Raw genomic sequence first — 13,503 nt, 5'->3', positions numbered from 1 at the left:
TGAACGGCTAATGGGGAATATTAAATTCATGTGCCAGAGCTGCAGAGTCGACCAGGTGATGCTTGTTTACCAGTTGGAGAACACTGGAACGACTCCCTCTAGAGTTTAAATATGGTCAAAGTGTAGTGAGAGAAAAAACAAACACCCATGGTAAGAAAATTTCCGACAGTGAAACAATACCTGTAAATTATACGTGTATAAAACCAGTTACGCGTCATATATTCGGTCTGTGCATATATGACGCGTAACTGGTTACGCGTCATATAACCTGACCTATACTCAGGTTATATTTTTCATAATCCACCCCGTAACGCCTTAAATGACGCGAATGGTGGTTTTCTGAATCGGGGACATCTCGTTTGAGTAGTTGGGACCGGGCTATATCCTGCTAAAAAAACGTACACTGAAGCCAAACGATGGATCATAGGAATAGGGATGCTATAAATAAAGCTACAGTCCTAACTGACTACACGCAAATGAGTCGGAAGAGGGCAGTGATAGTAGGAGGGCTCTCTCGCTCTCGCTCTCTTTCCTTTCTCACTCCAGCATTCATCCCTTTTCCACCAATAAACCCAATGAGCTGAGTGCGCACCGCCCACTGTTGGTGAGTGCGTATTTTTTTCGTCTCCTTTCCCTTCTTTTTTTTAAAGCCGGAGCTGAATGTGTAGATCGTCACATGTTGTTTCACCCTCTTCGGCCCGGACACCAGCAGACATGTGTTATTTATCGCTCGGCTGTGGGAGAAGACGAATTAACGTGAAACCGGCTCTGGAAGTAGAGGATTAAAAGAAAGCGAGTCGTTTCTTTTACAACTAAAGGGAACGGAAGCATTGTGTCTGATAAGAGGAGGACGCGAGAATGGCGAGTCCGCCGAACACCGGTGATCAGTCGTTATTGGCCAGTAACGCAAACAGCGGCATCAAGAAATGCGGATATCTGAAAAAGCAGAAACACGGACATAAGCGCTTTTTTGTTCTAAAGGAGCCGAGCGAAGGTTTCCCTGCCCGGTTGGAATACTACGAGAGCGAGAAGAAATGGAAAAACAAATCGGCCCCGAAGAGAGTCATCCCTCTGGACTGCTGTCTCAATATCAGCAAGAGAGCGGACGCAAAATACAAATATCTTATTGCTCTTTATACCAAGGATGAGTATTTTGCTTTGGCGACGGAAAACGAGCAGGAACAGGAGAGCTGGTACCGGGTGCTGACGGATTTAATGGCAGAGGGGAAAGTATATGACGGCTCGGCGTCTAACTCTGCGTCCTCGCTGGTTGGCTACGACGAGTCGAGCTACGGTGTAATAACGCCTGTGACCGCCGCCTACAAGGAGGTATGGCAAGTAAATCTAAAATCTAAAGGTCTCGGACAGAGTCGAAATTTAACAGGGGTGTACAGGCTGTGTCTCTCCAGCCGGACTATCAGCTTCGTTAAGCTTAACTCTGATGTTGCCTCAGTCACCTTGCAGCTGATGAATATCCGGAGGTGCGGCCACTCTGACAGCTTTTTCTTCATAGAGGTTGGCCGATCTGCATCCACGGGTCCGGGGGAGCTGTGGATGCAGGCGGATGACTCTGTGGTGGCTCAAAACATTCACGAAACTATCTTGGAGGCCATGAAAGCCATGAAGGAGCTGTCGGAATTCCGCCCGCGCAGCAAAAGCCAGTCCTCTGGTACAAACCCCATCTCTGTACCCTCGCGGAGGCACCTGAATAATCTACCCCCGAGGCAGACCGGGCTTCCCCGGCGGTCGCGTACTGACAGCATGGCTGCGACCTCTCCTGTGAGCAAATGCTCCTCGTGTCGGTTACGCACTGCGAGCGAGGGCGACGGCACCATGGCACGCACTATGTCAGTCACCGGGAGCCCCCTTAGTCCAGGGGTCCACAGGACCCTGCTGAGCAGATCTCATACCATTACTGCACGCCCTTCTCTGACGTTTGAATCTTCCACCCTCCAGCATAGTAAGTCCATGTCTATGCCTCTGTCTCCTTCTCCACCTGTGACCACTGCTTGTCCAAGCCATGCATCTTCCTGCCAAGACAGCGGTGCCCCTCGCCCCTCTAGCTGCAGTGCATCCTTCTCAGGCTCTCCCAGTGATGCTGGCTTTATATCATGTGAGGAATTTGGCTCTAGCCCTGCGGAGGCACGAGACCTCAGGTTACCGCTTACTCTCCGCAGCAACACTCCAGAGTCCCTCAAAGCAGACACCCCCCCATCCCGGGATGGCAGTGAGCTTGATGGCTACATGGTAATGGAGCGTCAGAACCAGAATGGTTACCGGTGGTTACCAGAATTTGACAAGGTGTATCGAAAGCGCACATACTCCCTCACCACCCCCCGTCAACCGAGGGGTCCCCCCCAAGTATCTTCAGCCTCCCTGGATGAGTATACGCTTATGAGGGCAACATACACCAGTGGAAGTCAGTCTTCTCGCAGGTGTCACACCGTGTCTCCTAAAGGGACAAGTCTGGAGGATTACAGAGATGTTCAGATTGCTTCAAATGGTCACCAAGGCGACAGTGGCTATATGCCCATGATGCCTGGTGTGGCTCCTCTCACACCCGGGTCTAAGGATGACCCCTACATGCCCATGAGCCCTATGTGTGTATCTGCTCCAAAGCAAATCATCAACCCTTGTACAAAACCCTCCTCAATGGGGCTGGCCCCGCGCATACACTCCCCCGGGGGTGTTTCTCTGGAGGACAGTGGGTACATGCCCATGTGGTGTGCAACCAAGATGTCAGTGGACAGCAACGATGGGAAGCTCGCCAATGGAGAATACCTGAATATGTCTCCTGTTGACACACAGGTGTCTTTTACACCCCCAGATTATATTCTCAGTCCTACAGGAGATCCCAGCCTCCCGCCAAGCCACAGGCAGCCTTATTCTTGCAGTTCTCTACCAAGATCACTTAAAGGACATTTGCAGCGCAGTGGGTCCACTGACACAGATCAGTATGTGGTGATGAGTTTACAGAGACAACGGATAGAAGAGGAATCCAACTACTGTTCTATCTCTTCAGGAAACTCTGCAACCAATGGCACTGTGGCAAGACCAGCCACTCCATCTTCTACTCCATCTCCTCTCAGAGTGGCTTGGATAGATGGAGGTCTGGTACACCGGAGTAGAGTCTGTCGGCCTACCCGTTTGGCTTTGGAATCCCTTAAAACACTACCATGCATGAGTGAGCACCCTCTTCCTTCAGAGCCACGCAGCCCCGGAGAATACATTAACATAGACTTTAGCAGTGTTAACCACAACACAACCACAGAGTCAAAGAGTCCTGAGTCCTCTGTAACCGCAGAGACGGGATCCCGGTCACTCTCAGGCTATGCTAATATTGATGTCAGCTCCACGGTTCAGCAGGTATCACACCAAACTAACTGTACAGACACAGCTGAACTGTTGACATGCCATAGTCTAGTTACCACTCAGCAGGAAACACAGGGAGTTGAAGAGGAGGAGGTGGAGGAAGATAAAAGCACAGAGGGACAGGAAAAGGAGAGGGGTGTTCCACAGCAAGGAAGCCTTAAGTGTCAGCCTGGTTCAGTCAGTGACGACTACACTGAGATGACCTTTAGTCCTTCTGACCCTTTACCTGCTCTATGCACAACTCCCCGCCCGACCAGCCCTACTGCTTGTGTCCAGAGACTCAGCCTTGAGAGCAGCATAGTAGATGTGGTGCCCCCTGTGCCCGTGGACTCTTTTCTCAAGGGAGGTCCTTCATTATCTGTTACAGTTGTAGATCCACACAGGGGGGCCAAAGTTATCCGGGCCGACCCTCACGGACGTCGTCGTCACAGTTCTGAGACCTTCTCTTCCACAACCACTGTCACACCCGTGTGCCCATCCTTTGCCAACGACACTAAACGGCACAGCTCTGCCTCTGTGGAGAACGTATCTCGCACAGTTCGTAGCTCTGAAGGACTCGGTGAGGAGTACAGCAGTCCCATGTGCAGGGAAACGTCAGCTGGCTATCAAAATGGACTTAACTACATTGCCTTAAACTTGATGGAGGGAAACCTTGGGGGATGCCGGTTAGGGGGCTGTGATGAACTCCTGAGGTTCAAGACAGCTTGTGGCTGCAAGGGGGGGCTGAATGGTTTCAACTCTAGCCCCTATGCCAGCCTGGGATTTAAGGAGACTGCTGCTGCTGCTGTGAAAGGTGAGCATTGTCACACATGTCCCACACACTCATTCATTCAGTGCATTTTCATTCATGAAGGGAGTGGCGTCAGGGTTGGAGTAGGATAGAGATCCGCCTCAGGGCAACTGTGTACTCTGCAGAGATAGGCCACACGTAATGTTGTTTGCAACACTTCTGGGCTCATTTTCAGTCCCAAAGTTGATGATAATTACCTCTAGAGAACAAAAACAGCCTCAGTGGTTTGTCTGCAGGAGTGTCTGTGTGTCTGCCCCTTGCTGTCAGTTTGTCCTTTCCACTGCGAGTTAAAAAGCTGACACTTTATTTTTCTTGAAAGCTCTTTTGTGGCCATATAATCGTGACTGACCATCACTGCAATATCCGAGATAACAGCCTACAGATTTATGTAATCCGGTGTAGTAAACTACAGTAGCTTAGAGAAGCAAACTAGTTGTCAAGATTGCTATTGGGTGTAGGCTGTAATGTTTAGACAGGATTAGTCACCTACTTGTCACACCCAGGACACGCTGACAAATCTCGAGGCTGTGATGTTGATCCTGTTTTTAAAACTGCTTTTATTTTTCTCTCAAATAAAAGCCCTGAATTAGACGATTGAATGAAAGCGGTGCGGCATGCTGAATAACAAATGCATTCTGTGGAGCATGTTGCCTCCTTGTCTTCCTCCCCTCCACACATCCCAGAGGACGCAAACTCCCCTTTATTAAAAAGTAATCTTTCTGCATCATCGCATTTTTTTGAAACTGTTTTATTTTAAAAACTTATGGTTATCTGCCTTCACGTTTGCTGTTCCGTTTATGTGAATGGTCTGTCCTGGTTTCCTCTCAGTGACGCAGTTTTGCACCGCGTCAGTGTTTCAAAAAAACATCTGATCTGATTCAGTGACGCATGCAGCGCTACACATGATGCCTCTATGGAAGCTGCTCGAAGGCGGCAAAGAGCACTCGCTATTAGTAAATCTGAAACGGTGTGTTACACAGACCTCAGAGAACAAAACGAATAAGCAGCAAAATCCCCGAGACTCGAAGGGGAAGAGTTGTTATCAAAATATTACCTTTCGCCTCATTTTCTTTCCTCTTTCCGCTGCATCAGGGGCTTTTCATCCATCTGTAAATGCCAGGGATTATTTACACGGATGGATGACATGGCAGGGACATGTCAGAAGTTGCTGTTGTTTCTAAAGAAAATACAAAGTGTTAAGATCATAGTGACTCAGGAGTCAGTGTTCCTGATGGTGAAATACAAGAGTTTAATTGCTGTTTGCAGTTTCACAACTAAGTTGTCTCTTTGTCTCAGCTGGCTCCCCTGCTGTGAGAGCGCAGCCAGTGTGGAGCTCGGTGCAAGTCATCGGGTTCCCCAGAAAAACAAGTGAGTCAGTTGTTTATCAATTGTCAGGTACTGGGTTTCAGGACTGGAATGTGGGCAGTGTGCAAAGGTTGCTGGGAGAGGTGAACGCTCACTTGTTTTTCTAACCTGCTGGGATGAAATCGGGAGGGGAGGGGTTCTTTCTTTCACTATGAGCAACTTCACAAATTGTCAAATGAGCTGGTGGTTTTGTTGTTTGTTTCTTTTTCTTTCTTTTTTACACAGGAGACTTGTCTGAACACATGTGACTCGTGTGCACCTGAGGCACGCACAGGTATCCGTGAGAATTCGCTGTGATCTGTACGTTTATGGGATTTATGGAATTTTTTTTAACCCGTGGTGCAAGGCTAGAAGAGCAGGGGTGGACGAAGGAGGGAGGTGAAAGAACAATGGTGATGGATGGTTGACTTGTTTTGTTTTTCATGTATAACAAAATGGACTATTGAGCTGCTGGCAGAAGGCAGAGAGTGGGTGAGAAGGAAGAATGGAAGAAAAATGCTGAATGACAGAAAGATCAGTGCCTTCCCAACAAGCAGCCGCTGGCCTTTGCTTTGGTAACTTTAGTACATGTGGCTACAACAGCGAGGAAAGTTGTTGATACTCGCATCCAAATACATAGCATTCCGATACGAGAGGAAAAATAGGGCCCGTCTGTTTACTACAAGATGGCAGGCTATACCACATTCTCACCTTATCACTGAGTGAACCATAGTTTGCATTCCCGGTTGTATATCACACTGTCACAGGTAGATTACGAAATCACCTGTCCTCATTTGGCACTGTGGTGTGAAGGGGAAGCTGAGGGAGGGCGTTATAAAAATGCTTGACTTTCTGTATGAAAATCCTAAAGTATGGCTCAGTTGAGTTTGTGTATTTTAAGCGTTAGAGAGGGAGCGAGAGAGAGAGAGAATTGGGTGGTAGTGGCGCAGTGTGGTGCGTGGCTTTCAGTGCAAGCTTTGGACTAGTGTCAGCTTCTTGAACTTTGGGCTAGTTTTTGTGAGTGGGGGATGTTACCACTGGAGCATTACCACTAATCTAAAGAAAAAGAGAGGCACGTGCACTCCTTTTACAGCTTTTTTTATTTTTGGCTCGTCCTCATATCTACTTTTAGAGTATCTACACTGCCACTTATCATATCACTATAAAAGCCTCTTTATTATCCGCCTGCCGTCTTCTTTTCCCTAACCTGTCCTCATTTATCGAGTGCTCGTCTCTCTGACTGTAAGCAGTCTTGCATGAATGCAGACAGCAGAGAAAGATTCACGCTTTCCATTTGTGGGCCCAGACCCCCCTGCAACCCCCCGAAATACAGACACACGCATTTTGACTTTGTGTGCCTCTCCCATGTGCGTACACACACACACAGGCGTCAGCAGATGGTGGAGGGGTTGGGTGTGGGTGTGCGGTCAGGGGGTTTGCACCTGCCTCGCCAAGCAGTGCTCACTGGTTATCTGGCCCTTCAGAGGAGAGTGACAATACGCTAATGACTGGCCGCCATCTGCTACGACAGCTACGGGAGAAGGTTGTGGGCGTGGCCAAGCACTCTCAAGGAGCTACCAACCCCACACCCCCCCACCCCCCACCTTATCCAATGCATCCCTCCCCCAACCCAAACCCCTTCTTCCTCTCTTCAAGCATTGTTTTTCTTTTCAGTAATCATGTGACACCCCACGGCACACACCTTCTCCATATTGGGGCGTTCACAGGCCTTTTGTTTTTCCTGTTGTTTTGCGACCTTAGTGGGCCGTGTCTGATTGCTGAAGGCCATAAAGGATTACCTAACAATGCACTAAAAAAATTAGCTAATCATGTCTGAGTAGAGCAGCTGACAGGACACTTTACTTCTCTTGCTGCTCGGGAGAAATCCATTACATAAATACTGCAGTTTTTTACGACTTTTATGGCTTTTTTTTTTGTTAATTCCAGTGCATTTAAAAGATGTCATGTGTGGCTCTGGGAAACAGTGGTGACTGTTTTCACTATGAGAAAGAAGAGTTAGTCATAAAAATAATAAACAGTTATAGCCTTAGGACTATGTTATGTTTATGAGCTGGTGGAAAAGTATGACATCTTCATGTCTGACATTTTTTTTGTTGTTGATAAAATTAATTGTGAATCATCATATACATAAAGAATTTCCTGTAGAAAGTGCACAGAGAATACCTTTACTCTGGTTTTTGGCTCCACGCAGCATTTTGAGGAACCCACAGTCTCTGTCCTCACCTGTCCTGTACACCCCTCCCATCTCCTCCCCACGCACATACGCACACAGACACACATGCACAGTGCTCCAGGCTGTCTGATACATAACTCTTTGAGCAAACTAGGGCGGGATGTTCTAGCACTAGATGAAAACAAAGTTAACCTCCCGTATCCTCAGTTTAGCTTGGAGGTAAGAAGGATTACATTCACGTCAGGATTAAGCATTGTTTAGTAGCTTGTGTTTTTTTTTTTTTTTTTTTAGCTTTTTGTTTTTAAATGCAGAGGAAGAGACAGATCCTCTGTGACTGTGAGTGGACATTTTATGGTAATTATACCCACAAGGCACATTAAGTGAGTTTAGTCTTGGCTGCTAGCTAATTATACCTTTTTTCTTTTTTTTTTTCCCCCATCATAAGCAGACCGGCTACTCATGAACTCTTTCCCAACTTTCTGACCTCCCCACTTGGTTTGTTAATGCTCCTCTGTAGAGCTGATAGTCGTACCATTAGTTTCGTTATATTCAGTGGCTTAATTATATAAGCTTTATTTTCTGGTGCTTTTATAAAGGAGTAGTTGAAATAATTCACAAACACGCAGTTTCATATTCTCACAATTATCATTATTATTATTATTATTATTATTATATTCGAGCTAACCGTAAACTGAATGGTTTTGCATTTTTGACATACTAAGCAAAACATCCAAATGTGTCAGCGGAGCTTAGGGAAACTGATTTGCTTTGGTGGTTTTTTTTTCCCCTCCACCTTTTTTTGTAGACCAAATGATTTACTGAGGAACTAATTGCCGGATTAATCAATAATCCACGTGAACTGCTGCAAGTGGATAATGTGACACGATGAGGAATGCCAAAGCTCTGTATGCAATAGTGAGTCAGCTGGATTGCAGAGTTGTGCAGCATTGTTTTTCTTTTTGTTGTTGTTTAGCTGGTCAGACAAAGGTGTGGGAGGTCAGAGGTGAAGTCAGTCAGTCAGTGTTTGTTCACTGAAGATTAGAGTGGAGGTAGTGGGGCAGGAATGTAAACAGAGCAGATCTGAGCCTGCTGATCTCTCCTTGTTTGTCTTTAGGTTCGTTTCCAGTCTACCCCACAATAAAAGCAAAAACAGTTTGCAGTCCACTTCCTTTCTCTTGAATGTTGCTCAGAGTTGCAGTTTGGAGTAGTTCCCTTTAAAGCCTGTTCATTTATCTCATTGACAACATCAAGCTACTCAAGTCTGTGGTGGTTACAGACAGAGTAACTTGTTTACTCTGACTCTGAAGCTCTAGAGAGGAGGCTGCTAATACATGCCTGTGTGTATGTGTGTGTGTCTTATTCCTGAATGGAGCATAGCTAAATTTAGCCTGTGAGAACTAAATAAATAATGAACAGAGCCCAAGTCTATGTGTGTGTGTGTGTGTGTGTGTGTGTGTGTGTGTGTGTGTGTGTGTGTGTGTGGGGGTGTGGTGGGGTGGGTGTGTGGGGGGGGGGTGGGGTTGACAGGGCACAGACAAGAGTGTTTGGGGAGGGGCGGAGGAGGAATGTGTGTCTGTGCTTCAAAAAGAGGAGGGGTAGAAGCCATTGGGTTCATTCCCCCACTAGACCTCTGTCCTCTTCTCTCAATAACATCCCCCTCCCCAAATCTTCCTGCCCACCCACGCTTTCTTCACTCAGATTCTATTTAAATCGCATGTTTCGAACAGAAAATGTGTGTATGCGCAGTCCCTATATGCACTTGCAAGATTGTCCACAAACAAGGAAGTGTGTTTATGTTCATGGCTACACCTGGTTGCTAATCTGAGCTGTTAGTGATTCAACACTCCTTCCCGGCAGATCTCAGTCATTCTCACCTATGTGCCTGCCTATACAGGCCGTCGACTGGCCCAGCCCCTCCAGAAACAGACACACACACACACACTTGACTGTTATGGTCCATCGGTCCCATGACCTCACTGCATTCCCGTTCCTCTCTGTCAGGTTGATTCTGTTACTGTGTTTTTTCCACCCCGTCCCAACACGGCCTTTCCGCTGTATTCTGCCTCTGACACCCGTGGCGATAAAGACACAGAGCTCGCTCAGCGCCAGGTAGCCTCAAGAGTGAAATCATCTCCTCTGTTATTCAAATGAACTCAGTGGTTCCACGGTTTTGCATCACAGACGTCCCCGAGCAGCAGTAAAGGTGCCCTGGCATTAGGTTTAGTTTTTTTTTTTTTTTTTTTGAAGCTTTTGATTGGACATCAGGATCAGCATCAATTTACATTTATAGCCAGTATGTATAGGGAAAAAAGCCCAGAACAGACATGTGCCTGTTTGCGGTGAGAATAGCTGAGGAGGGGGGCTGCAAGGGCTGAATGAAAGGTTTGTTTTAGAGAATGACGATCACATCCAGCTTTGTGAAAACGGCTCTTGTTCACGACTGGGGAAGAGGGAGAGGAGACAGCAAATGAGGGAAGAAATGCAGCCACAGACCGTGTGTGTGTGTCTGTGTGTGTGTGTGCGGGTCACCCAGCCAAGACTTCCGCTCCCATTTGATAGCTCTGCATGCAAATGAAACCTCACAAACATGTACACAGGGGCAAGGGTCAGTGCAGCTTTCCACTGGGAGAAAAGCAACACTCTCAAAGACTCTGGGTTCATGGTATTTGAAAGTACATAGCTGCGGTATGTGTGGGAGCAATTAAGAATACCTGTTTGTTAGTGTGTGGGAGTGTTGTTGGCGTGACGTTTGCCATCACTGGCCTGTTTCAGCTGCACAGTGCTAAATGCCACTCTGCTTTTTTTTTTCCCCCTGCTGTAAAAGCACCTGCCACTTGAGTGTCTACCAGCTGAGGAATACACACACAGACACACATACTCATACACGAAAGCAGGCCTCTTGAAATGCACTCATTCCTTACTTGGTAGCAGAGTGACCTTCCCCTCCCCTCGATTGTTCTGTCCTACATAAAAAATGATGCAAACTGTATGTACACGCTTAGATTAAGTTACTGGGGGGAATATTGACTTTTTTACTTACTTTTCATTTCATTTCTATAAATTACATGATAAGAAACTAACTCTTTTCTTCTTCTTCTTCTTCTTCTTCTTCTTCTTTCAGAATGAAGACTGATGGGTCTTCCCAACTTGCCTCCCCCCCCACCCCTTCCTCCTCTTCTTCTTCCTGTGAATGTAGGATTTCACTTCAGCCAGATGCCGAGGTCGCCAGAGCGACAGCTGGACCTTGCGCTGTAGCCCATGTCCTTTGACCCTTCTGCCGCCTCTGGGGGTTACGGGGACAGCCATCGCCATGGAAACACGGACATTTGACCCTCCCTCCTTTTTTGTGGCACCTAAACATTCTGGTGCCATTGCTGCTGTAGTGCTAGATTTAAACAAACAGAAAACTAAAAACCGACTTTTAATTCTAAGCATAGTTAGGTAACTATGTGTCTAGGTACGTCAGCCTGCAGTATACTATGTTCATCGCTGGTATTGTTATTATCAATTATACAATTTCAACTGGCTTTCTAATGGCTTCAACCAGTAGTTGCCAGACATTCACACCTGAAAACCTGTGAACCAAACTTGGAGAGCATGCGTGCGCAAACATGCACGCAAAACCCTTCATGCATACAGATGACATGTATTTATTTATTTATCGTGTATGTGTGTATGCATTCATTGAAATGTGTGAGAATTTGTAAACAGATTGTACTGCAAAAAGAGACGGCATTTATGAACATATTTAAAATCAAAGGTAACATTTGCTAAAAAAAAATAAACCCTACCTCAGCACCAAGTTACACAGTAGAATTCTATATATATATATATAAAATATTTATTTTCAAAGGTGAATGTTTTTTAAAAAGTCACCGATCCAAAGCCTTACTCCAGCCATCAGCCCCCACCTGATGGATTTTCTTTTCTTTTTTTTTTTTTTAGGTTGGACCTCTAAACACGCAGTATATCAAAGATTTAACTGATCATCACAGTGACTGAATGTTCATTAGAGCCGAATGAGAGCCGACCTCTCTGAGATTAAGTTCCCTCTCTCCCCACATTTATGACTAGATTATGTATTAGAAATCCAGAGTAATATATTTATTATTGTACCTTTAAATGGAGGTATTCATACACACTAAAATAATACTTGGAGGATGTTGGAGAAATAGGTGACGTTGCATTGTAAATGCATGCAGCTGTGACAAATGTAACTGCAGCATGAGCCAGGTCCACCTGGACCTGATCATGTGAAATGTGGCCTGTCTGAGTAAGAGTCTCAGCACCTTTTAAACACTACACCAACTCACCCGCTGTTCACCTAAAATATCCTGCACACCTGACAGGACAAGGGACTGAAACGTGAATGTTTGAAGTTATTTATACAGAGCAACTGGACAGCCCAGTGTCTCACATTTTCTCACCTGATGCCTCATTGTGGAGCTCTGTCACACCACGCCAGGCAGCACTGAGCAATGTGGTACATGCAGGACTGCAGGACTGAGTCTAACTGGCTGTTCAAAAAGCCACTCGATAGCTTGAATCCATGGCCTCCACTGCATGGTCTTGCATTTACAAACTTGTCTAGATTGTAACACAGGACACACTGAATGTAGTACATGCTGTGTTCCGAGACTGGGAGCGCGCAACCCGACAAACACAACAACAGCAACAGTGAAACATGCAGAGGTACCGAATGGGAACTACAACACAGACACAAGCCGAATAAACGAAAGAAACCAGGGGAAGTATCTTATTATTTATCTGAACTCACAGGTACTTAACCTTTGCCTATATACTGTAAATAGCGCAGCGTTACATCGAAAACGTGTAAGCAAATCCTGAGAAACTTCGAGTGTTAAGTTAAATAACTTATGTTATTTTTAATGTACATAGTTAAATATTTGAGTGAACTTTCTGATACAACAGAAGCATTAATTAAGTTATAACGCTAACCAGTATGGTTTGGTTTTGATTTTTTTTTAAAAACTGATTTGGGATGGTCTTGTAAAGTGGATGCCACTATGACGACATTTTCTAATGCTGTAATTCTAAAAAACAAAAACAAGAAAAAAAAAGATTTTAAAGAAATCAATAATACTTGACATAATTAATTCTTGATACTTAGGTACACCACAAATGGCTTATATGCAATATTTACACTTTTAAAAAGAAATTAGTTTACAAGGACGAACCAAATGTATAAATACTGTTAATAATGTTTGTTAAACCTTAATTCAAATTTTTGCTGTTTGTACATTTTTTTTCCTTCAATTTTGAAACGGAAACTTTTTCCTGCTTGTTTTTGCTAATCGAGCCTGTTGGTGTTTTGAGCAGTGTTTTTTGCATTTGGATAATGTTTCCAGTTTTTAATTCAGCATCAAGGTTGCGATATGGGCAATGGCTTACTCTGCTGTGGCTTTTCATTGTAAATATTTCATATCATGCACATTGTGATACTACTAAATGATAATTTAAACTTAGTTCATTGCTTTAGACTGTGTTGATTCGTTATAGACACATGCAATAAATAATATTTAAGAAAGCTATTTCTCTCTGCTGCTGTTCTCTTTCACACCCTGCACGAATAAGCGCTTGTCGGCGAGACTGTTTCCTGCCAGTTTAACAGGAAAAGCTCATTATAAATGAGAAAAGTGAAGAGTGGATACTGTATATCTCACTTGTCTTTCACTTCTCCCCTTGTGTTCTCTGAGTGTGTGTAAATCCATGCTTCTCTTTGAGAAAGACTGCGTCAGAAACCGGGTGTAGGCCTAATCTGGTGTTGCCTCCAGCATTAGCA

The 13,503-nt window shown here is 45.3% G+C and overlaps 1 protein-coding gene across 1 annotated transcript; it reads left to right on the top strand.

Moving 5' to 3' along the window:
- Nucleotides 1-506: 506 nt before the first annotated feature.
- Nucleotides 507-13,252, top strand: irs2b (insulin receptor substrate 2b). The gene is made up of 2 exons (XM_005948834.3): nucleotides 507-4,165; nucleotides 10,822-13,252. Exons 1-2 carry the CDS (start codon nucleotides 859-861, stop codon nucleotides 10,824-10,826), a joined length of 3,312 nt encoding a protein of 1,103 aa, XP_005948896.1. The 5' UTR covers nucleotides 507-858; the 3' UTR covers nucleotides 10,827-13,252.
- The last annotated feature ends 251 nt before the right edge of the window (nucleotides 13,253-13,503 follow it).

Source organism: Haplochromis burtoni, unplaced genomic scaffold (genome assembly GCF_018398535.1).
Source record: "Haplochromis burtoni strain Fernald_Lab_line unplaced genomic scaffold, NCSU_Asbu1 Contig_289, whole genome shotgun sequence".
Lineage (NCBI taxonomy): Eukaryota > Metazoa > Chordata > Actinopteri > Cichliformes > Cichlidae > Haplochromis > Haplochromis burtoni.
The sequence above is the reverse complement of the archived record's forward strand: the minus strand, read 5'-3'. Positions and strand labels throughout refer to the sequence as shown.

What these genes read in the sequence shown, in the direction of transcription:
- irs2b (XM_005948834.3), top strand. Translation starts at nt 859, where the DNA reads ATGGCGAGTCCGCCGAACACCGGTGATCAGTCGTTATTGGCCAGTAAC.